This window comes from Corvus brachyrhynchos, unplaced genomic scaffold (genome assembly GCF_000691975.1).
Source record: "Corvus brachyrhynchos isolate BGI_N302 unplaced genomic scaffold, ASM69197v1 scaffold83, whole genome shotgun sequence".
NCBI classification, from domain to species: domain Eukaryota; kingdom Metazoa; phylum Chordata; class Aves; order Passeriformes; family Corvidae; genus Corvus; species Corvus brachyrhynchos.
Window position 1 is genome coordinate 8326234 of NW_008238464.1, and position 26468 is coordinate 8352701.

The following is a 26468-nucleotide window of genomic DNA, read 5'->3' on the forward strand; positions in this document are numbered from 1 at the left end:
CTGTTTTGGGGCAGGTTTTCAACCACACCAAGCACCCCTACTCAGGCTTATTGTGGGTACCCCCTGTGCTTGTGAAAATGGGGTTGTGCACTGAACAGCAAAGGCACAGAGGCCAGAGAAACTCTGAGACATTTCTAGAAAGCCGTGAAGCCCTCCAGGTGTGCATTTATTGAGAAGACAGCAAGAAGACTGCCACCTGTCCTTCTGGCACCACCAGCCACCACACCATTGTAATGACACTGTTTCCATCTTGCCAGCTTATGGCTAGATCCAGTCTTGTACCTCTGGCAGGTGCTGTAAGTGGTTGTGTGGATCCATCCCATAAGGCAGCAAGAAAAACAAACTTGAGTGATCTGTTTAAGAGTCCACAACATCTCTGCCTCATGAACAAGAAAGAAGTTTGATGCTTGGTTAGCCTTCCACTTGTATACCTGGGGATTGCTAATGCCAGTTTCACCAAAGATGCGAGTTACAAGACAGGGTGTTTCGATCTGTTCCATGCAGGACAAGGAGCAGTTTGCTTTGTGACCTCCAGGGTAGTTGTATATGAAGAGGGTGGTAAACTCTGCAACAGCCATAGGGAGGGATCTGTCCTCCCTGCAGATTTTTTCAAGTTAGCAAGATGAGGAATGGGAGCTTCTTACCTGTATCAATTGTCTCCAGTTTGCCCATTCACAAAGTAGAAGAGCTGAGTGACGATTGTTAGCAATGATTACTATAATCAGATTTTGGAAGGGTCACGCCCTTTGAAATGTATTTGTGAAAGCTCTTATCATTGGGTGTTACAAAGCCCAGTGATTAGAACATGCTCTAATCCTCAGCTGTCAGTGAGGTAACACCAGGGACTCCAATGCCAGAGGATCCTACTGGCACCTGGAATTTTTTTCACTTCTTCAAAAATAAAGCTAAAAGTGGAGTTCTTGTATAGGAAAAGTGTACAAAACCTACTGGATGGATAGTCACTTGGTAAATACAGTCTTCTGTTTGTTGGAGGCTGAACAGTATCAGACAGTCCATGGAAATAGACCTCTTGTAGATAATGCTCATGGAAGGCTTTATATTTTAGTGATAATGCGATTAGTTTGTATTCACAAACCACTTATTTGCTTTGAGCTGTGCGGAATGGAGTTCTATAATGTAATATTCTGAAAATTTCCCTAAGTAAGCAGATACCTTGATTGTTTCCAGAACTTCCTGTAAAAGAATGTGGTTAGAGGAAACAGTTGTTTTAAATGTCATTTTTGTCCAAATATGGAACAACAGGAATAACTATATTTCCTGTGAACTAACGGGAAGCCCCCTGGATTTGCATTACTTTGTGAAAATGATGTTCACATCACCAACAGGAAGGTCATGTTCACAAAGCAGTCTTTAGGGTAGTCCCATGACCCTACCTCCAGGATAGATCCCTGGGGAATTTGGAAAAGAATGTAAAAAATGAGGTCCCAGCAACAAAACATTTCAGCGCCAGCAATCTGATACTCTTTTGATTAAGAAGACATTACTCTTTTTTTAACATATTTTAAGTGAAGTACTTCCAACTGATGCTAATTTACAAAATAAATATTTTCATGAATAATTAATTTAAAATTTGCTAAATTCTAAAAATTTTCTAATATTCCCTTGAGTGGCTGAAGTACAGTGGAGATAGATAAGAATCTCTGGTCTGTCTGCAATTTTTGTATGAACATCCTGCATGATTCTGGTAACACTAAAAACAACAACAAAACAGCCTTCCCACCAGCCAAACAGACAAACCCTGCTAAAAATATATAAACAGCCCCCTCCTGTCCCAACAACCATAATGATTTTTTCCAATTATATTTTACAGAGTTTTTCTTAAAATTAGATTATTTTCTGAAAACTGTACAAGGCTTTTCACAGGTTCACAGAATATTCTGAGTTGGAAGGGACCCAAAAGGATCATTGAGTCCAGCTCTTAAAGTAAATGGCCCCATACAGGGATTGAACCCACAATCTTGGTGTTACTAGCATCATGCTCCAATCAACTGAGCCAAACTTCTAAATAAAACCAGAACTGAATTGTTGTAATTAGTTCAGATTTCATCATACACAGCAGTACTTCAGACGATGACTGGCCATTTCTTTCAGATATTTTGAATATGTTAATTTGGGACTCTAATCTTAAAGTTTCCCTCAGACTAACAAGACTACTTAACTCGTGCACTGACATACAAGTAATCATGAAATGCCAGTTTTCCACTGTGTAGGTTTGCTCCAGGAGATTTTTCTTCTGGTCTAAAGCAATCCCCAGAAGATATGTTAGGAGAAGGGCTCTGGATTTACAGAGAGAAACGAGTGGGGACCACTCCTGCTTCCTTCTGTTATACTCATGTACATCAACCTACAACCAAAGGAGGTCTTCAGGAGAATGAGTATTTTAATTCTTAAGTTTAATGAGCCTTTGGAGATTATTGGGTTGCACTTATTTCCATTGCTTAAACACAGGCATCTGGCACCTTTTGAAATATTTACATAGACCAAGCAGATATGACCAGGGATCTAGGGGAGAGCTGTTCCCACCTGGCCTGGCAACTTAAAGCAGGTGGCATCCCACAGGATATCTTGAATGGCACTGTTCTCCTGTCCTCTGTGAAGACTGATCTACAGAAAATTGAAGTGACACAACCAAGAACTTTAAATAGCTACTGTGTGACAGAAACATCGAGTCACTGCTGACGAGAGATGAGCTTAATTTGGTGACCTAGAGGGTTAAAGCTTTAAAACCAGTAAGTCTTCCCTTGGTTTGGGGAATTCCCTGAACAGTCATAACTGGAGTCTACCCATAATTTGCTGGGAAGAAAATAAAAAAGGGACATGAAGATAAGCTGCCAACTGTGGTTTGCAGAGGGGTTTTTTTTGTTTGTTTTGTTTTTTAATAATGAGAAAAAGAACTTGGGAGAGGAGGAAAGACTGGAGCTTGCTGACATTAAAAAATCATCAGATTTTTCCTTTTGTCCACTATTTTTCTGTCTGTAGAGATCTGAAATTGATGGGTTTACAAAAAACATGAGAACTGTGCTTAATTTCTGGTCTTTGCTTTAAGTCCTCAAAATGAAGGAATAGCAGATGTTCCTTTTCCTGAACCATTTTAAGAGTTGAAGTTCAAATCATCAGTCCAGAAAAACTGGCTTTGTATCAACTCCAGTAAGGATGTATAACTAAATTTTGCTAATTGCTAAGAGAGTGTGGATTTTTTTGTTGTCTTCTTTGTTCTAGCTAAGTATAAATCAGGAGTTTTAGCTACACGATTTTTTTTCAAAGTAGTTAGTGGACTGTAAAATCAGTTAACAAAAATACTAAGTTTAACTGGAATATAGCAGTGATTTCCTCTAGGGATACTTTGCAAACAAAAAAGCAGTTCTGCTAATTCAGTAGTTATATCTAAGGGTGAAGACAAGAATAGTAATACAGACAGGGAGCTATTTTGACATTCTGGAAAGAGAAGAAAATATGAGAGGAATGCAAGATAAGTGTCCTGCAGTTGGCATCACCTCCCTATTTCTGTATTTGGTGGGATGTGAAATGTGAAGACGTTATTGATCCAGCTCTCATGTCAGCTACATGAGTTGTATGGACATGTGCTTAGGAAGAAGTGCTGTGTCTGCTACATAGGGATAAATCTCTTGTCCTGCCATGAGACTGGGTTTACATTGAGGTGGAAGGGGATTGATTTTGTGGAGGGAGGAGATTCAGACTTAAATTTGTTGCTGTCAAACAGCCATCCTATTGGCCTAGCCTTTCTTGGGTTTCAGCTTGAAACTACTGTTGGAATTCAAGTCAAATTGGGGCTTGAACTAAAGCAATGTAGAGTGAGAAATCTACACTGTTTAATCAGAAAACATCAGTTCAAACATCCAGTCTAAACAGAAATTGTAATTTTATAATGATTTAATAATGAAATAATGAAGTAATTATGAAGAGATGAAGTAGTTATGATTATTTGTACTTTTTGAAGCACTAGGTAATTTGTGAATAATCAGAGAATTTTGAAATCTTTGCTTGCCTCACCATTCACCTGTTCACAGAATTTTCTGTGATTTGAAAGACATTGTATTTTGTGCAGCAGAAGTAGCTACATTCCCTGCAATGAGATTTTTAACATGAACAGAGTTAAGTAAACCTAGAGCATTTAATTAAATTGCCATACACTTGTGCTTTACAGGTTACATTGTGAACTTGATTGATACCTAAGCAATTAGCCTGAGCTGGTGGCTGCTCAGCAACTGAAACTCAGTAAGCAGAGCCTGAGGTGATGTTGTGGGAAAGAGAACTACATTTTATCTTGAGAAATGCACTTCTGTAAGAGAGTGGAGCTTCCAAGAACTGACTCTGCCTTTGTATTTTTTTGGAGATGTCTGTAGTCTCCAGAAATGGTGCATTCCCAAATATGGCAGTCGTCTCCCTCCTAAGCTGCTCATCTGGCTGTTTGCATCGTTCCTGTGCAAGTTCCAAGCAGTAGTCCTCAAATGCCAGGAAAGTAGCTGGACGTGGAAAAACAGGGCAAAACGCAACAAGTCTGTAGCTGTGATCTGACAGATGTCTTACAGGCTGCATTGCAGAGCAGAGTTTGTTCTGTCTGCTGCAGGGAATTTAGCAGCTTTCTCAGCTCTGTCACTGACAGAGCTTAAGGCTTGTAAGGCTCAGTACGTGGGTCTTAGGAAGTAGAGGTCCGGATTGGGATGCCCATTCATTAGCAGAACTTCTTTTGAACTCTGTGTTAATGTGGTAGAAAATAAATAGCTGTCCTTTAGGCAAACACTCAGGCTTCATGTAACACATCCGTGTGTGTTGTGTTGAAGGGACGTAATCTTTTTATAGTTTAATACTGATTTGCTAGGATGATTCACTAAGCTTATCAGTTGCAGACAGTCTGGGAGAATGAAATGGAAATCCTTGTCAAGAAGTGAAGCAATTTGCATCACTAAAATAAGCTTCTGCTTCTGGGCAGACTTATATTTTGTGGGAGGAGTAAGATAAAATTAATGTCCTCTCGTGTTACACGAGACACTGGCCTGTGGTGCAAGGAAGCTGTGGGTATTTGAAAACTGTGTACCATGCAAAGTAGGGGAGGTACCTGGTGCAGTGCACCTGGCCAAAATCTTTGGATTAGCCTGTAATTGGCTCGTAGACAAGGAATAAAGAGCCTGCCTTTTCATCTGCTGTTCCCCCCCCACCGATTATGCTTCCTGCCCAGCACTGTTCCTTCTCTGTTTTGGCACTTGGAGGACGGCAGTGATTGTTCCAAGCTGCATGCAGTTTCTGGGGAAGGCATTGTCTCAATGAGGATGTCTGGGAGATATGACAAAGTTATTTCTCTCTATTTGTCTCTTTATCTCTAGTTGTATGTAGTGGGAAATCATTGAGTGGTTTATTTATATCATGAGACTGATTTAAAACCAAAGAAGTTTAGAAATGAACAATAATTTGCATAGTTTCAGTTTAATTGCCTTGTGATGATTCCTGTACTTGCTGTAATCATCTTTCTGTCTTCCAGTATTTCATAACTTAAGTGCCGCTTTGACCTCCATAGAGTGATCTTTGATCCATAAGCTTCTTCCAGTCTGGCCCTCCCATCTTCCCTGACAACCAGGGGGAAAAACCTCATAGTTCTTCCTAGTATAGGCAGAATGTTGTCATATCCCTCAGGTTCTGAATGCCTTTCAGTAGTTGAGGATCATGCTATTCAGTAGTGGCTGTCATTGTCGGTCAACCTCCCACTCACCTGCAGAGGCTGCAGTCAGTGATAGCAGGAGATGACGCTGCTGTAAAATAAAGGCAGCTTTTCTAAGGCAGGTGCCTGTTCTGGCATAGCAGGCTACAGCCCTTGCCCCAAAGGGGACTTTGTGCAGCTGTGCTCCCTGGTACTCAGTACCTTCCTACCTTCCTCGCCTGCAGTTATTCTAATCTGAGGCATTAAGAAACGGGAAAAATTGAATATAATGGACTCATTTTTGTGGGGACAAAAAGAGGCTCAAAAGCACAAGCCCATTCTTCTGGCTATGCTAAATTTGAGAACAAAACCGTACTTAAATAACAACATACTTTTTTTCTAAAACGGTGCATGTTAAATAATAGGCTGAAGGAAATATGCAGGGATTAACTTGAAAACAGATGTTTGTAATGATTCAGTGACGTATTTTAAGTACATTCCCAGACGCAATTAAAACAGACTTCTTCAGAATTTAGGGGATGTGTTGATAAGACTGATAACATTCTACATGATGCTGGAGGAGGAAGTATGAGCTGCAAGCATGCGTCCTCCAGCTGAGATCTCATCAGGTCTGAAAAACTAAGAGAGGTCACACCAGGTCACTTCTTGTAATGGGAGACCTAATGTTTTTCCAGGCATAACCATGTCCTGCAAGGAGTAAAGCCGATTATTCAGTGGGTGGCACTTTTCCCTTCTGATCCTTATGGGGGTTGCACTGCAGCATGTCTTGGTGTTGTTTTCAGATCCAATTCTCTTTCTATGTTATATGATAAAAACTCATTCTAATCAGTGTTTCTCACCTTTGTGCGAGTTTATAATATAACGTGGTAAAATACTGTAATAATGTAAGATAAAAAATTGTAACTACTTTTGCTTTTTGTCAGTATGGAGAAAATTCTATTTCAAGAAACAAATTCAGTGGATGTACAAATACAAAAAGAGGGTGTCAACAAAAGCAATACATTTTTCAGGATATAGCACTGTAGTTTTATTGGACAGCCTTTATTTATTTTTTTTAATTATTAAAACCCCATTTCTCTTTGATACTTTACTTAAAAATAAAATGTATTTACCAAGTAAAAATGTTACTGCATTATTTAACTTTCTGGAGTAATATCTGTTGGTCTCACTGGGGGCTTTCCAAATTCAAAACGGATTAGGTACATTTTCTTTTCATTTCCCAGAAGTACTGAGATCCCAGTAGACTGTGGAGCCTGCAGGTGTAGAGGGACAGGTGCCCAGCATCTGTGCTGAAAGCTGTCTCAGGGGAGGTGCTGTCCCTGACTGCTTCCGAATAATGGCCTGAAGGGGCTGCTGAAGGATCTCCTGTGCGTTGGTGGAATATTCACTGATACAGATGTTTTGCTTCTTTTCCTCATAGTTTGTTTCTGAGGGGCATGACAACAGTAAAAGCAATTGACTGCTTATGTGAGTTGCTTACCAGTTGCCTCATAACTATGAGGAGGAAGAGTAGCCCAGATAGACTTAAGAGCATCTTTGGTAACACAAAGCTAGACTTCAAAGTAAGATTTTACCCGTGCACCAGTTGATCTGACTTCTCTCAAGTTACTGTATGGGTTTAATTAAGCAAATATTCCCCGCACTGACGAGCCTTGCAGTCAGTGTGGTGCTGCTGACATCCCTGGCTCATTGCAGTATGTTCTGCCTGTCACCCAGTTCAGACATTTAATTCTCCATTTCTTTTATTTTCAGGGATGTTCCGGTTGTGGAAAATGTGATTGCAGTGGAGTAAAAGGGCAAAAGGTAAGTCAGCTCTGCCCATTTCATTTTCTTGCCTATTTCAGCCACAGGCTATAAAATCTACCGGGAGTCAGGTGAGCCATTGCTTTCCGTGAAGGCTTGCACCGCCAGGGAGCACTGCCAAGGCCAGGCCACGTGCCCTCTGCAGGGTTTCCCAACAGCAGCCATCTCCATGCCTGTGGCTGCAGGGGGCAGGAGGGCCAGGGCTGGGCAGCAGGCCAATGCCCTCACTGTGGGGTGAACTCCCGCCAGTGTGGCCGTGCCCTCTCTCCTTCCCCATCAAGTGGGATGCTAACCTGTCACTCTCACCTTTCCCTCACCTCATCTCCAGCCTTTTCAGTGGGTAGCAGGCTTGACATCCTGACCACCGCTGGAAGTGAAGAGAGCAGTTCCACTCAGAAATGCTCCTCTCAGCATGCCATGCAGATTGCTCTCCAGGACGGCTGTGATGCATCATAATCAATGAACCCTGGCCAGGGTTAGCTGTGGGAGGCAAAGACTTGCAGTAGGAGTAGGGAGGTTAATGATCAACTTAGGCACAGAAAAGTGTTGCAGGTCAAGGAAAAAAAAATATTTAGAACTTTGCAAATGAGTTTTAAAGTTCCCATTTCAGTTATCCAAACTTCTTGTGTATGAAACAAAAAAGGCCCTTTAAAGTCTTCTTTTAAAGCAGTAACAGTGAAGAAAAATTATAGCGTACTTAAGCATTCCGTGAATTCCCCCTGTAAATTACCTGCTTTGGTAAATATTGTAGACATTCAATCACTCTCCTTATCTCTCCAATTTTGCTTGTTGAGATTTTAATCTATGATGTGTTCTCTTGTGCATGCACATGTGCTGTATATCTACCGTTATAAATGAATGTAAACCAGTTTTTTCATCCTGTGGTTGCTTTGGGTATGTTTTTCGAGGTAAGTTGTTTAGGTCACCCAAAGGAATGCTTAAAAGAGATGGAGGGGTTGTTTGCTTTTTGTTTTGGGGATTGTTTTATTCTTTGAAATAAATAGACAGCTGGTTTTCTGCATTGTCTCGAAGGCAATAGCTGCATATTTACGGATGAGGGATTTAAGAATGTCTGTTGGTGGCTTTTCTTTGGTGTTTTCCAGAACTAGGAATGTAAATTACTTAATTGGAGGCCCAAGCAAGATCATTTTCTTTGTAACAGAGCACAGATTAATTTGTGACACAGATAAAAAGTGTCAAGGTCCAAAACATCATTCAGATGGAGTCTCCTTTCTTTAATGACCCATTAATGTCTGTTTAATAAAAGTCAACTATATATTGAAAACAAATACAGCAAAGATTTGTGAAAGGTTCAAAACTCAATTCATTACTTGATAGCTTGATCTTATTGTTCAGTAACAAGTACAAATGAGTCACGGTGGAACGAAAGAGACATGTTATAACTCTTTTGTTGAAAGACATCAGTTTTCAGTTCATAGAGTATGCCAGCATATTGTAACAAGATCATTTTAGAAAATGATAGCTTGGGGAAATAAATAGTATTAAACCTTATGCTTAATTTATTTCCAGCTGTATTCCTGTCTGCTTGCTAGAGCTCTTGCTGGCATTTTTCATTTGCATAGCCCAGAGTCTCGAAATGTTCTCTTTAAAAGAAATAGATCCTTGTCTGATATGCTAGAATCCAAAACTACCTCACATTAGGCTGTTTAAAAATGTAGACAAAAGAAAAATATCAGTCCATAGTAACAGAAGACATACTAAATTCTAGTGTGTCAGTGTACTCTCTACTCTTCCTAATGGGTTCCATCACAAACTTCTCTGACTTTAAGCAGGTGTATAGTGAAATACTCATATAATTTTAGACTGTGCAAGAAATGCAGATATTGACATTAGAGACAGGTGAATGAATATTTATACCTAGAAAACGATGGCCAAGTAAGGTATTTGAAGGTATTTTGGAATGCATTTAACATGCATGAACCTGGTTCAGATCAATGCTTGCTCATTGTGTAGAATAAGGACAGCCTGCCACTTGGTTCTAGGCCTGAAGACAGAACCTGGTCAGGAAAAGTAAGGGGAGCATCCTTCCTGCTTGCCTCTTTAATATTTCTAGAAATGGTCTTTCCAACAAATGCCTTTGGATTTGAAACATGTCCCTGCTAAATGTGGTTCCCATTAACACACACATCAGTAATGGTACCTGTTACTTCAGAAATCTATGTGAATGTTGTGTAATCAGAGGACAGATCAGAAAGACTGATCCTAGCCAAGATCCAGGCTAGGAGAAGGCTGCCATGCCCAACTCCTATGATACCCCAGGAGACCACATAAGAGAACATCTGCTCTCCACTTCTCATGTGGGAGCACGTATCCACTCTGCTCTACACCATCCACAGCCAACATTCTGCCTACACTGGAAACCCTTTTGATCTGGCTTCCATGTCATGCAGAAGTGCACAAACGCTGAAGGGCCTTTTCCAATCCTCCCACACTCTTCAGCAATCCACCCACACCACTTTACTGCTATGGGAGCTTCGGGAGCTGCGGAAGTGGGCTTACTCTTTAATGCCTTAATGATTAACATCTGGAGAGATATTTTCTACCATAGTGTGGGAAGAAGTTCCAGACCCTACAATTTAGTGGGGTTTAATTAAAATTCATTTCGCCAAATAATCATATTAATGGTCTCATCAGAAAATGTGCTGAAAATGGTATTTGACTTAAAAGCTGTGAAATGCCCAAGAAATATTACCCAAGAGCATTTTAGACATGGAAGAGTAAATTACATTGCCATATTTTTCTCTCCCATTTGAGAATAATTTCATCAATATGATGGCCATATTTAGAGTACATTTAATATGTTCACTCATCAGACTGTTTCCATGAAAATTGCATTTCTATGCCAAACTCCTTTAACATGACTCATACTTTATCAAGGGCATGTAATTGACCAACTCTAAGGGTTTTCATCCCTTTCAGAAAATTCAGAAAGTGAGCGTAATTGCAACAGATGGCCCTTATCCTATAAAGCCTTTATTATTACACTGAACATCAAGCTGTTGTTTTAAGCTATATAATGTCAGGTATCACATACTTGCCGAACAAAAGGTACAGAAATTTTAGAAAAACATAATATTGCTAAAATAATAAATAATACCTTACTGTTTTCCATTAGAGAGATTAGCCTAAAACATCTTCATTTATTGCCTCTTACACGTTTTATTTGGTTTTCTCCATAATAACTTGACTGTTCTCTTAAACCTTACTGAAGTGTGAGATCTTTTTAAACTGATTAGAGTTTTGAGTGCTTGCCTACATTTTATTGAGCTACTCAGAAGAAGACTGAAGCTATGTTTTCTCTTTTATGCCTACCTAGATTTTGAGAACAATTTCAAGCAGCTGTTGAGATAAGACGTGCTAGCTGTTAGTGTGTGCAGAAAAAACATGTTAAGCATTTAATTACCATTCAGAACAAAGACTGTACAAAGAAGAGTAAAACTCTCCATGCGCTGACTTTTTCTAAAAATGTTCCTTCTCTCATTCATGACCATTTGCACTACTTTTACTCTGTATCAGAAATGAGTAAATGGAGGCAACACTGGAACCTTGCTGTAAGTAATACAGAATGATTAATCATCTTAGACTTATCAGTTAGAATGCACTGAAGTATAAATCCTCATTCTTCAGTATAAATATTTTATGATGATTTCACTGTCTCAGCATTACACAGTGAAAGTTGAAATCAACAAGAATATCAAGCATGCTTTTGTCATTGAGCATGAAGTATTGCAATTTAAAAAAAAATCTTTGCTAAATAGAAGATAAGAATAGAAATGACTCCTAATGTAACTGCTGATTTTGACTTTTTTTTGGTTTGAAGTAGGAAAACTTGAGCAAATAATTTTATTTTGGCATATATTTTTTTCCCTAATTCTGAGACTGTATCTGTATTATTAAACCTACATAAATTTTGCTTCTCTGTTTGCCCTGATGGGTGTATCACCCCTATGTGGATTGACCATACTGCAAAAGTACACAAACTGGCTTTGCTTGAGGTATTTTGGATCTGGAAGCCAGGTAGCTCTGACTTAGACTGAGAGTCAGTGGGACATCTCTGGAGTCCCCCACTGACAGGAGCAGAGACCTGTGTTTTCTCTCCTGCACACTTCTACAGCCTTAAAAATCACAGCTGGTTCTGGTGTCTGCAGGGGGTTGTGCTTCTCCTTTTGCTCTGTGTAATGAAGAGTTGACTGTTGCAGTGGACTGTGTCCCTGTATTTTTTTTTTTTAAGTTTTACCAGACTGGGAGGACCTTTGAGGGTTTTTCTGTCATTTTAAGTATCAAAAGGTAGAACAAAAATATTTTTGATGTTGATGATTCAACGCAATATAAACCTTCTTGTTGGAGAGAAGCCCTGGCAGTCAGTGGGAAGATCACTGTTAAGTACTTTGAGTTTCCTTGAAAATACAGCAGAGGCAATAAGTCAGTTCCTTTAGTGGAGCAAATCAGTAATCATTAGATCTGTGCTTTTCATAGTCAACCTTTATTAGACTTTTTAAATCACTTTTCATTGATACTGCTTGGTTTTAGTAAGCACTGCTCAGTGTTCCTATTTAAGTGTCTGCTGTAGGAACTTTGTGTACAGCACCAGTTTATGCCTGAGCTGGAAAGACCATGAACTGAGGACACTAAGGAAACCACAACCAAATAATATACTCTGGAGGTGGCCATAAAGTTGGAAAGAGGGGTGACAAGCAATATGGGAGGCAAGAATGTGTCTGCAGTCTGGAAAGGGCTAATAGATAACATGAAATCATCTAATTGTGCCTGAAAGGGCAGACAAAAAAGACAGTAATAAAATAAGCAAAGATACTGATCAGCTGCAGATCTGATGTTGTACAGGGAAACTTGCAATTCATAAATATTTTTGAAAGTCAGGACATTGTCACAATGGTTTTTGTCAATTCTGCAGTGACAGTAGTATATTTTTATTGATTTATCCTTTACTCCAAGAAAAATTATCTTTTTAAATCAAATCAGGGAAAAGAGCATCCATGTTTCGTGAAGAGAGCTGCTATTCTTGAAAAGAACAAAATGTCAAACAACTTTAAATAAGATTGACTGCCATATGCTAAATATTCAAAAGTTTTCTACTCTTTCCGAGCTGTCAGACCAAACTGCTAAATGGCAGCTGAAACCATCAGCTTTTCTTAGTTTTAAATAGTTATAGGAACCATTTGTCCCAATTGTCTCTGGCAACATTTTCTATATTAAGATATATTTTTGCACTAGTACAGTGGGTATCTTTGATTAACACAAAACAGTGGATTACACTGATTAATTTATCTCTGTGGAAAGAGGGCTATAAAAGCATATATCCCAGCAGTATTATGTGGTGGGACATACTCATATTTAGTTTTCAGAGCTGACTTCTGAAGGTTTTCACAAAGTAATATTTCATTTGGCACAATATGACCTTTTAAGCAGCTGTTGCTAGATGCATTATCTTTGATTATAAGGGTGTTGGCACAATGAGCTCAGGAATTTCTTCATGGAATAAAACAAGCTCATAGGGCTTGATTTTAAATTTGTTCAACTGCTGTTAGTGTATGCCTTTGTTAGGGTTTCCCAAAGGATTGCAGGGCCTTAGCTTGATCTGAAGTATGTGAGCCTCCAATGAAGTCAGGCAAGCTTCACCACTGTGAGGTCAGATATGAAAAGTTGTGTAAGGTCTCTGCTTCTCTGAAATCTTCATGCTCAGGAAGTGGAGCTGCCCAGTGCCTGTGCAATACCTGTGCATACAGCTTGGACTCTTCCCAAATTTAAAATTATGTCCATACAAACAGTCAATGTCTGCTGACTAGATAGTGATTACAAAACTTCTGTCCTGATGTGCAGTTTTTCAGTATCTGGTATAATTGCCCACTAAAACTCTGTGAAGCTGACAGGATTTTGCGGGTGTAACTTAGGAGGTTGAGACAGCAAACTCTGGTGTACAGCAGTAGCTACATTTTGTAGTTAAACCCTTGAAGTTTCTTTAAATCATTTTGCTCTTCAATTTATATTGTATTTGCTGGGGTTCTCAGACCAAGGCAGACATTAAAATAGTTGTGTGATATGTCAGTTTCCACACAAGAATTTAATATCTGATGCAATTAATAATCAGTCTCTGTGTACATTTTCTCTATAGCAATATATTCACAAGAAGCGACCTGGGGATATATAATTATCACTAGGGAAACACAGTAATATAGTAATCTTCTTAAATCACTTTCTAGTCTTTCTAGCCAAGAGCAAAAAGTGGTTTGGGAAGTTGGTGTGGTTTTCTCAGACCTCATGGTAGTTAATTGTTTGCTTCCTTTCTCTCAGGTTAGACCTATGCTTTCAGAGAGAGGTCATAACTTAGATTAGTCACTGAAAACATCTGGCCAGATGATGTCGGCCTTCAGAAAAGCAGATCTGGATTTTCTCAAAGTTTGGATTTCATTAAGGAAGGCTAAAAAGTCAAATTTTTTACAAAGCTCTCCAGGAGCAATAGCAAAACTTGTAACCATATATACCTGGAAGGAGACAGAACTGTAAGAAACAGCATGAAAGTAGGATTTTCAAAGAGGAAACCTGAAGTAGCTGCTAAAGGAGTGATAGTGGAGTACTTTGTCACACAGGGAAGTTTCTAACCTGCTGGAGAACATGTTCAGTTTAGCCACAAAAGAAATTTAATATCACAGTAGGAGCAAAAACAGTTGAGAAACCATATTTAAGAGATGTTGGAAAGGATTTCAACATTTCTTTTCAAGTAACTACAACACCTGAGAAAGGGCTATAGAACAGTTAATTGAACTATAGATAACATAGCAAAGAAAGTTCAATTAAATGATGAATCTAATTACTAGCTTTCAGTTATAGATAAAGTACTCTTATATAATCTTTAACAGTGAAAGAAAAACGAAATTAAGGTAAAGCCAAGGGAAAAGAAACTTCGACTCCTATTTGGAAAATCATGTTTATATCTCCTAGAACATTTAACAGTGATTAGAATGGCAAAACGTACCCATAAATTTTGTAGCTCTTAAAGAAAGCATGTGACAGCTTCCACCGAAGTTCAGCTGGAACATTTTTAAATGTATTGATAGGCCAACAAAAATAATTCTCACCAAGGCTTGTGTCAAAGTTCAGTGTGCACAGTGTACTGAGCTGAGTGAGCACAGTCACTAGCATCAAATGGGGCGTTCTCTAATTCTTTTGTCACTGACTGTAAGCAGATGCAACAAAAGCATTTCATGGATAGTTAGCAGAATACTTAAAGCCTTGAGAGGGGTTGGTAACACTTAATTCTGTTAGGTTTGCTCGAATGCCAAGCAAAGACTGAAAGACGATGCGGAACTGCAAAAGAAATGGTTTTAAGTGGTGGGGTTGGAGGGGACGGACTCTAGTACAGAGCGGCAATCTGAAATGCCCTCTGGCTCCAATGTCAGTAGTTAGGTGAAATAAGGGGAGGAAAACCAAAGGCTTGTGTAGCGAGCAGTGAAAAGAGAAGACGGTGCTGTCTCCATCTGTATTGCAGCGCCTTTAACGGGGATTGTGAGTTAAGGATGTGATCCCAACTCCTCAACTCAAACTTCATTCCTGTCTGAAAGTGTGGAAATAGAGGCTGGAAATCCAGCAAGGACACATTCAGCCTCGTGAAATTCCTACAAAAGGATCCCAGTGGGAAGTTCTAGGTATTAAATGCAGTGAAATCAGTGCCAAGACAGGAGAATTGAGTGACACTGTTTCCCTCAGCAAAAAAGGGAAAAGATAGTGTTTGTGAAACTCTCCAGAGTATAAGCTTTAGATAGCAAAACTGCCTTTGCCCGCTGTCTGTCCCTGGGCTCCATCAGCTTTTAGGAAGAGCCAGGCAAGGGTGGGAGGGAAGGGCTGTGCCGTGGGGCTGGCAGTGTCCCCGGAGCCCGGCTGTGTCACTTCCCCGCGAGGTCCTCTGGGTGGCAGTCAGACATCGCCGATGTCGTTCATTCCGACAGGCCTCTTTACGTGTCCTTGTCCTTTTTTCTTTTTTTGTCAGAAAAGCTTTAAAGCCACCTGCTGAGCAACACACTAACTTCTGGTTGACACTTTCTGACAAGGATACTGATATCCTCTACAATGTCAAAATAAGAAAGATACTTGTTTTCATTATTATTAATGATTATTGCATCTTTGTTAACTTTATTGACTTAGGCTGAACATCCCTGGAGGTTTTACAAAAATATATCTTGTATATTACAAAAATATGTCTATTTAAAATGGATCTGGCTGAGTCAAGAGACAATAAAGTAAAGAGGCACTGATTTACACTTTTGAGGCACAATGTTGCCTGCCTTGTGGTGTTTACATGTTTAAAGGTCAGAAGCCAGAATATTTCCTCTATTTTGTGGAAGGATATTTTTCTCCTATGGAGCTTTCAAAATGTTTAAGACTTTAGAAATGCCATTTCCAACCTGACCTAAAAAAGCAGCTAGACTTGCACTGTCTCAAATAGTACTGTCTGTCGCATACCCTCAAGATATGAACTACCTCATTTTGAGAACTTTATTGCAGTCTGTACTGTCTAGGACCAGCTGCCCATGTTTTTACTATTTATGGAAGAGATTATTTTCTGTAAATATGTCCATGACAAACCTTTGGCAAGAGAATAAAACTTGCATGTAACGTCACATTTCATTCCTGGTCTAGGATCTGAACAAAAATAAATTAAAAAACCCAGAGAAGTTCAGGATCCTTTTTTCCCCCTGCTGTTTCATCTTTAAATGTGAGCCTTTAAACAATGCCAAATGCAAACAAATGCTAAATAATTTTCATTAATGAAGTAGGAAGGGTGTGGAGCATTTTTACCCCTTATATTCTTGGACCTTCAACACTGGAAGTGATTTAACACAATGTGTAATAAAACAAAGGAAGAGTTACTCAGACCTAATGTGTTCAACAGATGATTAGAAGGGGTGGGAAATATAGCACCCTTTTGAGTCAACCTGTATGCAGGTGATAGAATTTCCTTTTTCTTTTTACAGTGCAAACACATTTGTCCTTCAAACATCCTCTTCCCTTTGGATTCTTTGAGGTTCTTCTGTTCCCCAGAGTGACTCTAGCTGATAGGAAGAGGCTCCTTGACCTTGACCCATGTGTGATAAAAGATTTAAAAAATAAAATAAAGTTGGAGAACCTCATGTATACCTTTGTAAAAAGGTTTGTGTGATTTCCTCCTGAAACATCGTAAGCTGTGTTATTGAGTTGACTTTTTTTTTTTAATCAGAAAAGGTTTAAACACAAAGACAATGAACTACATACTTTGGTGTTAAACTGCCAAACTCTGTGCAGGCAGACTTCCACAGTTCAAGTTTGGTTGCTGTCTGTTGTCTTCTGCTCTCTCATTTTGTATTTCTGTACTTCATATACCATGTCCTCAATCATGCTATGAATAAGTATGTACCCCCTCATCATCCCAGCTACTTCTGGATCTGTAACATTTATCTACACTGGAATGAAATATCACACAAAGCATACAGGAACGATATACATGTAAGCATAAGGAAATACTGAGAGCCTAAGGTAAGAGTGTACATGGCTCAAGAAGTCCTAAAATGTGAATTTTGGGCAGCTGCATTGAAAAAACTGACTACCACCTTTGGAAAAGGACGAATAACTATGGGGTGAGCAAGAAGAGGAATTACATGAAGAAGACTTGTTAAATTATGTAGGGAGGAGCTCTTACTTAAAGTTGGTTTAACTGAAATTGTATGATGTTGATAGGAAACCCAATTGCTTGACACCAATTAAATGATAGCCATGACTGGCTTTTGAATGTTAATTTTACTTCACTCATTTCTTATTCAACATCTGAATTTCTTTGAGACATACTGTATATCCATGCACTTGAGCACCAGCTAAGCACATGGATACTGATATGTAGGGAAAAGGATAATCAAAATTGTTATTTCTGTTTTTATGCTCCTGGGAAGCACTTAGCAGCTTCCTGAGGAATGTTCTGTGCAGCCATGAGCTGCCACAGAAATATGCTTTTGCTCTAAGCATTCTTTAGTGTTTAGGAGGCAGAGGCCCAGGCTCAGTCCCTGAACCTTAAACCTGAACAGCCCTCAGATTAAATGTTCTTATCAATGGAGTCGCTGTTGGAGGTTTGGGCTCATCTTGTATCAAGCTGCACAGGTTTTTCAGTGTTGTAAATTCATGATCCTTGAGAAAAGATACTTTCATAGTAGGAAGAATAATCCTGTCAGGGAGTGAAAAAACAGAATGAGATTTGGTGATCAGGGTGCCTGCCCTGTTGTACATGAACCTGTAAGGCACTGGCATTTGCACCATAAATAGGTGCTTCTCAGTGTCCTTCCCTCAAAATGCAGCCTGAGAGCTCATTTGACTGCAGTACTGAAGGAGTCCCACAGGTGAAAGTCACTGGGGAGGGAGCAAAGGGAGAAGGAGATGTCAGAATAAACACCATGGCAAAGAGGTCGTGGATAAGAGAGTGCTCTTCCCCAGCTGCTGTTGGGATGGAACTTTGTTGTCGTACGTGTCTGAGTTTAGCGTAGAGCAGCCCTGGTAGTGCTTGAAGTTGTTCAGGGCCTCATCCAGCCCACAGGCAGCATGACTCTGGAGCTGTGCAGGCCGTGTGAAATTGTCATGGTTCCTTCTGTTAGTCATGCCAAAAATGCTGCACTCATGCTTCTATGGGACTGAGTTCTTTCAGACGCTTCCTGGCAATGCAAGAATCCAGATTTTGCTGACACCCCCTCTCTCTGCTTCAGCCCCCTCTTCCATTCTACATACAGTCAGAAACTCAGCCCCAAAACTTCTGGGTGAGCCAAGCTCTTTACAGAGCTCCTAGACAGATTCTTTGCATGTCTGCAGAGTTATGTTTGTGTAATTAATTACTTGTTACTTGTGTGGCTCCAGAATTGTATAGCTGTAGTGCAGATAGATTCTGCTGAAGAATGTGCAGTGGGAATTCTGTAATGTTAAACATCGTCAGTGCATTTGAGGACACACATCCTGTAAGCATATAGCAATAATTCTGCTTGACTGATATCCACTTCACACTTCCAATAAAATACTGAAAATGGTAAGTGCAGCTGAGGACAAACAGATGACATTTATTGTACATGTTTATTTTATTCCTGAAATATATTCAGGGCCAGTGCTCCCTCTGGTGGTTAAAAATACCATTTTAATAAAGAATTTATTATATCTTTTAATAAAGGATATTCCCCACATCTGTGTCTTCTCTAATGTAACACTGAACCAATTACAGTTCTCTAACACATGTTTAAAGGAGTGTGGAAAGAAACACTGTGACTTGAGAGTATTACTCAAGTCGCACAATGCTGTTTCCCAGCTTGCTTGCTGTGATTACTGGTCCAACACCTTGGAGCCGATTCACTTGAGTGCTCACAGTTACATCAGCTGAAGGAACAAATACAGAGCCTGCATTCACCTCTCATCTGGCTGGGGATAGTCTGGGTAGAAACCATGTAGTACATTGCAAGGCTGTTGTCCATTGCTGTGGATTTTATGAGGTCACACTGGACGATCAAGGTGTGATGACTGATTTGAATGGCAGGTTTTCCTGTTGACAGTCAGGCCCTTTTTTTTTTTTTCTATTTGAAAACGGCATTGTCAGTTTTCATCTTGAAACAGTTGCATTACTTTGCCAAATATGCCCCTGGTAAAATTCCAGTTCAATGAACGTTAACTTTTGGGAACAGGAAAGCATGTGCATTTGTGAGAGGAATTCTGAGCTTATAACACGTTGGAGTCAGCAGTGACACTGGGCTGAAGACAGCCCTCTGGCAAGGCCAAGGATTTGTTGGCTCCCTGCTCAGTTTCCCTTGTGAAGGCACAGCTGAGGAGCTGTGGTGGATCAACTCCAGCAAACCCCACTGTGCTGGTGTGAGAAACTGCTCTTGCTGCCTTTCCACCTTGTGTCCTGCTATGTCCTCCTTGCATTGGTTTTGGCAGCTCCTCAGCTCACAGAGGCCAGACCAAGCTCAGTCATTAAAGAAAAGGGAGTAAATTTAATGAGTAGAACTGGTGCAGTGGAGGCTGAGGGAATCATGCTAGGTGATGTAAAGAAGGGTGAGGTGGCATCATCCCTTTAAAAGGAGGAGAAGAGCCACCTTTGCTGGGTAGATCAGTTTAGTTGCCTTGTGACATCTTTCCCTTAGACTGAGTTTTATGCCTTTTCAGCTGAAGGACAGACTGTCCTGCCATTTCAGCTGCTGGGAGATCTCTGGCAGAGTCAAATATTAAGAAATGAAGCATCTTTTAAATGACTTTGGAAGATCTACACATTCTTATTCACCATGTGCCTGAGTCTCTGGAGAGCCTGAGAACATCATATTTGTACAGACACAGACACCCTGTGAGCCTGCACTTTGGGAAGCAGTTATTTATATCCATGTTACCAGTCTCTCAAGGCTAAAACCTCCCAGTCCAGCAGTCCCTAGGCAAAGTAATAGGGGAAATAATTTATAATGGGGTGGTGATTATTTCCTCCCCCTCAGCCCTTGATATATTACAGCTGAATCTTCTGAAATTACTTATTTTATGTGACTCTCTTGCTTAGCAATTTGCAGTTGTTCCATGTGCCAAACAGCATTTTGTTGCTAATTTGGAAGGGTAGGTGTCAGAAAAAAACATCAGCCCATGCAGTTAAACTCTAATGTCTGTTTAGAAGTCCATTCAATTTTAATTTGAACTACCTATGCAAAGGCATATCACAAAAGCTGAACTAACACAGACATCTTGCTTATTAAATGAGTGCAGTGGTGACTGAGCACTTGCTGTCTTTTTACGTAGCAGCTTCACATTTCCAGCAGCTGAGTGGCAAAATATTCATTTTTGAGAGCTGAGTAATGTGTTCTCCTTTGTGCTTTCTGACAGCTTGCATTGAATCAGCAGAGGTACAGATGACATGGTTCCATCTGTTTTAATTTTTGAGTCTCATGAATTGATTTGTAAGAAGCAGAAGCTCTTTCAATATTACTTGCCAAGATTTTGCAGCTGTGAATATTGGAACTTGAACAATACATAACCCTTGCAGTCGGAGTCTCATGCTCTTCATGCATCACAGCTAGAAATCTCAGTGCTGAGTGAAAAATAACTGGGGTAGCAGTAATGACCTGGCGCTTGCCAATTTAGGTAGTGTGTGTGCTTAATGAGTTGCAGCATAAATGTAGCACAAGCACTTACTGTTGGGCTGCTTGGCTGGAACATTGAGTGAAGAAAGGAACAGGCAGGCAAGCGGGGGAAGGATGCAGCTCAAGTGTTTCCTTGCAGTGCAAGCCATCTTCAGGACATGCTCATGTCTGTTCTGTACAGCATAATGAGTGATAGCTTTGTCTGATCTTGAAGTTCTAAGTAAGCCCCTTTAGGTAGGAAAGCAGCAGTATAGCTGTTGTTACCTCAGTGATCTGTGGGGTCTGATCTACTCAGTGACATTAGGATACCCTTCAGTCATATGACTTTACAGTTTAAGGATGGTAGAGTTTCTGTACTCTCTTGTTCAGTGCAGATGCTCTGGGACTGATAGAATTTTACTGTAATTTAGTGTAGCATCACTGATGCAAAAAAAAAATATGATGGAAGTTTGTACAAACTCAAACAGGAGTATTGAAGTAGAAGCTTTGTTAGTTAGTCCTTATAAGTGTTGGCACCACTAGTTTTCTAAGGCTATTGTAGAAAGAAGCAGACTGATACCTGGACTAAAGAGATGGACTGGAACCCAGGAGACATCCCGAGGTCTGTTACTGAGTCTTGGTGGAACAGGTTGCCCTAACTTCTCTGAGTTTCCATGGGTGGCGTAGAGGAGTTAAATACCATTCATTGTGTAGCCTAAAACTGCAGAAATTTGGATTTCTTGCACAATACTTGGTTTGGACTATTCACCCTGAACTTACTTTGCAGTAAAATCAAATGGAAAGGCAGAGTAGAGGCAGAGGTGTTCGCAGTGTGTAAGTCCATGATTCCCTGTTAGAATAAGCAGCCAAGGCAGCAGGTTGCATGCTGAGAGGGATCCAGCAGCTCTCACACATTCAGTCTCCTTTATGTTTCCTTACCTCCCTCTAGCAAAAAGATGAGCTCAGTTCCAGTAAGAGGAATCATGAGTCTGTGGGTTTTGGGATGGTACAGACCTCCACATGCTCAGCAGTTGTGTTTTCCAGGGCTTGGAACATCCAGTACCTTGACTGGGTGTCCAGAAGTTCTGGACAAATAGCTGGTTGTTTTTCTTGTTGGCCTAACAGTTCAAGTCAGGAAAATAAAAATGTTTCCAGGGAAACCTGAATGTATCTTAGCTCAAAGTGACTTGGTATGGTCTCAACTCTGCTCCTCCAGCTGTTTTACCCCTCACACAGAGCAGCCGAGGAGGTTGAAGATAGCCTTAAGAGAATTTACTGTAGTTGCCTTGGAAGTGCAAGTTTTTATGTATTTTAAGCCTTTAGGTAACCTTCTTGGCCGGCTGAAGCAGTCGTTCCCTTAGGAAGTGATTTACAGGCACGTTAAGGCCCTTGTATAGTTCCAGAATTATCTAAGGGAGCCTTAGACTAAGTGAAAATCTGATCTGTAAACCTCAGGTTTAACTTTCCTTAAGAATAGAGGAAAGACTCTTTTCCGGTATTGCAGGGTGCAGTGGTTCAAAGTGTGGTGAAATCCTCAGGGACAGAACTTCTGAGTGCAGAAAGTATCAGCCATGTTAACATGACTGATGTGAGTCACATATGTTACACATGAGGCATATTTCTCTGTGGGTTTCAAAATAATTTGTTTTCTTCTCATTTGCACACGTTGTACATTCTTTCAGCAGTGGAAGATCCTGTTGTATGTACTTGAATGTCTTCTCCTTCCTTAGCCTATCTTGCAGAAGGTCATGAGAGCAAGTGCCCAGGGTTCAGTGTGAAGTTCTGGTCTGAATGACATAACAACTGATTTTGTAGAAGTACACTTGTGATAACAGTGCAAATTAACCGGTCAAAGTATGGGTTTATGTAATTTCTTTAACTTACAGATATATTTCAGATTGTTAATTATTTCAACATTCATTCAGAGACCTGCATCATGATGAGTTCTTCCTTAAAATATTTTTCAAAACAATTTTAGTTACTTTAGAACTTGGACTTTGTACCTCTACAGCTGACCTAGAAACATATTTCTCCAGCTGTTCTGATGCTTGCTTTGTTTTGCTTTGTTTTCTGGTCTAACACACTGCTTCAGATTTGGGTTACCAGCGAACTTTATTCTCAAACCATGATAAAGAATATTTATTGGGAATGAAATAGGGGAGATCATGCCATTTCAGCACTTCAAGGAAAAACTGACTGTTTGCTCAGAAAGTACTCTTTTATTGAAAAATTTTGTTTTTATGGGAAGAAGGAAAGGAGAAACAGCAGGATAATTTTTTCTGTCAGGAATTATTAATAAATTAATGTTGTTTTGATTTTATTTTCTCATGCTCTTATAATCTCTGAGTTTTGTCCCTTCCTCCTTGGCCCTGCTCTTCATACCCATCAATAATGCCCCTTCCCCCTTGTCTCTTCATTTTAACAAAATCCTGGACAAGGAACTAAAAAACAACATCAACCCACTAACTCCACAAGTCTTCCAATTCCTCTCATCTTCTGACACTATAGCACCATGTCTGTTGGTTGTCACTCAGTTTCCTCTGCCTGCATGTCATAACTTTTTCTTTGCAAGAGGCCTGTTACACTTCCTGGACAGATGAGCTCTCCAAGACTCAGATGTTCTTATGTGGGCTCAAGTCCTCAGATGACCTCTAAGTAGCCAGCATATTTCTGGGAGTCTTTGTCCTGAGCAAACAGGAGAAAAGTTCATTGTTAATCGCCATCCTGAAATCAAATACTGAATTGGTTGTTAATCACAAATTGCAATTTCATCTCTCACTGTTTTGCTGAAAATACTTAAATCTCTGCAGTGTCCCTTTATGTGTTTCGAACTTTGTTAATGTTATTTTCTTTTTGCTATCCTTTGAAAATTGCTGTGTTTTGAGTTTCTAAAGCAGGTGCCATGTTTTTTAGCCATTTTTCAAACTTGTAAAACTTCTTCTTTTTGCAGTTTCGCACTAACATTTTATTCATCCAATATTCCCACAGTTTTTGGCAGTATGAAGTGTTTCTGCTTGTTTCATATCACACCTCGAAAGGACAACTCTGGTTACTTCCTGCATGGAACAAGTGGCTTTTGATTTGCTTCATTTACTGTTTCCAGGAATTGACATGCATAAGTTTTTCCCCCTCTCCCTACGTGTAGACTTTGCATCCTTTATTTAGACAGTGTTCCTCTTGGTTTCACTGGGAGTCCAAATATAGTTGAATGTCTAATACCTGCAATATTGATCTAGAGTGTGGATAGGTTTTCTGCCTCTAAATTTATCTGATTTAAATACATTTGGAGTTGTAGGGAGAGGAACAACACAGGTGTCCCCTACAGCATTAAAGCAGAATCAAAAGGATGACACATAAAATCTGTGTGTTCAGCTTCTTGGGAAGATCCTGTATCTCGAAGCAACCTGTCTCTGAACCACCCTGAAATTTTAAGTGACTAACCTGGTCTCCAAAACTTGCTGCTGTGAGTGGTGTATAAGAAGAGTGGTAATTACCCTTCCTACACTAGTTGACCAAACAGTGATATTTGCAGTTCTCAGGAATTTAGTTGCTGATTTGGGCTGTTAGATTTTCTACTGGGATTTAGCAGTACCTCTGGAGGAATGCAGGTAGGTTTTATTAGAGGGAAGGTGACCTTCCTGATCCCAGGAGAATAATCCTGCTATGAACAGTGCTATCCAGAAAAAAAAAGGTTTGATTAGCATTTAAAGAGTGCTTTTCTGTTATGCCACACTCAGCCCCTGCCAATCTATTATTGAGCCATAAATATATTTCTTAATTTATAATAATCCTTCTTTCAAGTACCAACATGAACTCTTTGCTGTCACATATAGCTTCTTACCACTTAACAGGTTCCTTGAGCACAGAAATGGGATTTGTGAGTTACTTGAAGAAGGAGCTTCAGTTGTGTAGTTGCTAATTAGTTTTTTTCTTCCACAGGGAGAAAGAGGCTTGCCGGGACTACAGGGTGTGATTGGGTTTCCTGGAATGCAAGGACCTGAAGGTCCCCCTGGGCCACCAGGGCTTAAGGTAAGAACTGAAGCTTTAGTATTCAAAACAATCATTTTTCCCTAAATTGTTGTCCCAAGAAAAGATAAAGTTTTCTCTTTTCCTTTTCAGGGTGATACTGGAGAACCAGGACTGCCAGGAACAAAGGGAACAAGAGTGAGTTCTACCTTACTTTCTTGCAATTATGATGTCTTTGGGTTTATATGACTTTAACTCTCTGTGTCTGCCTTCATGTGCAAGAGGAAGTCTGTGTTAGTGAATGACATCCCCGTGTGCTGCACAATAATTTCAAAATTTTCACTTTTACCTTTGAACTTCTTGCTGCATTGGGCAGCCAATACCTTTATTCATTTGCATTTTTACCTGATACTTATCACTGCATCAACAGCAATAGTTTTAATATGCCTTTTATATCTTCCTGGCATACCAAAAGGCTTTGTTCCAGCTTCAGAATGTACCAACCTTATTTCCTCTTGCAAAACTCTCCTTTATTATCCATCTAAACTTGAAGCGCTCCAGCAGAGAAGCTGACACACTCATGAGCTCATGTGGGCTAAAACTGTGCACAAGATACAGAGCAAATTAAAGCCAGGGACAGATTTCTTAGCTTTGCTAGAAGAGACTCTGAATACCTGTGATCTTCCTGTTATTTCTGGTTAATGGGGCACTTACATAGCACTTCTTTTAGCATATTATATTGGCCAGGGCCGTGCCTTTTGGGGTTTTGTGAGGTGCCAAGCTCTTTCTGAGCATTTTCACATTTCCTAACATCATGATGAAAGAGGATTCAAATGACTTGGCCAGTAATGATGCATACATTTTCAGCTATACCCTCTTGCTCACAGATTCTCAAAATGCCATCTCAGTTTTGTTCTCCATTTGCCTGCAGTTGCTGCAGCAGATAGAATTTACTGAAGTAAGTGCAGTTTATGAGGTGTTACAGAGAGGGTATTCTGCTAGATCAAGAATTCCATATTTTAATCCACGATGCCCATGTTAACTTGGGGTATCCTGAGTTAATGTAAATTGGCATCTCCTGTATTTGTTTGCTGCAGAGTAAGTAAAATGTATTTTAGCAATTATAAAGTTTTGAAAGATGCAAACACACTATCTGAGCTCAGGATTCCCATACATCTTTTCTGCTTCATAATACATGTTTTAGGAAATGCTGCATGGATAAGTAAGATGATAGGATGAAAATGATGTGCCAACTTAAATGCCTGATTCATTACACTGAAGAACTGTTCAAGGAGAAAGAATTATCTCAGCCTGATAGGATTTTTGATAATAAGAAAGAATTGATACACTGATGACTATGAAGGATAGAGAAGCATCTTTACGATGTGTTGACATTATCTTCTGCTATGAAGAGATACCTACAGTAAATTAGTTTTGGGAACAATGTTTGTGAGAAAGCAACACCTATTCCCTTTTACCTCTACATGAGGCTCTGATCTAGTTCCTACTGCTTAAAAAGTTAAAGAAATATAAAAGGTTGCTTTCATTTATTCATTACTAAGGTGACATATTTGAGAGGTTTTGAAGATTAGAGCTATTTTGTCAAGGAAGTTTAAATGCTCCAGGTTTTTACTGTCAGCATTGGAGATGCAAGTTGGGCTGCAGCTTGTCCTTGGTGTTTTGTGGATTTGTCATTTCAGTTTGTGTTTTTTCTCAATTGCAGGGCCCCCCAGGAGTATCAGGCTTTCCAGGAAACCCAGGCCTTCCTGTACGTATGAAGTACATATGTTTTTACAAAGAATATCAAACTTTTAGTCATGACATCTGACCTGGGTTATTCCTAATATTGCTAATTTCTTTACTTTCTTTTCATTTAG

The 26468-nt window shown here is 39.8% G+C and overlaps 1 protein-coding gene across 1 annotated transcript in view; it reads left to right on the forward strand.

Moving 5' to 3' along the window:
- The first annotated feature begins 7447 nt into the window (after positions 1–7447).
- The window catches only part of COL4A1 (collagen type IV alpha 1 chain), a 71343-nt gene continuing 52322 nt past the window's right edge, over positions 7448–26468 (forward strand). Inside the window, exons 1-4 of the mRNA XM_017737064.1 lie at positions 7448–7498; positions 24565–24654; positions 24745–24789; positions 26315–26360. Coding sequence (XP_017592553.1) covers positions 24613–24654; positions 24745–24789; positions 26315–26360 — 133 coding nt within the window. The 5' untranslated portion in view covers positions 7448–7498; positions 24565–24612. The remainder of the gene's footprint in view (positions 7499–24564; positions 24655–24744; positions 24790–26314; positions 26361–26468) is intronic.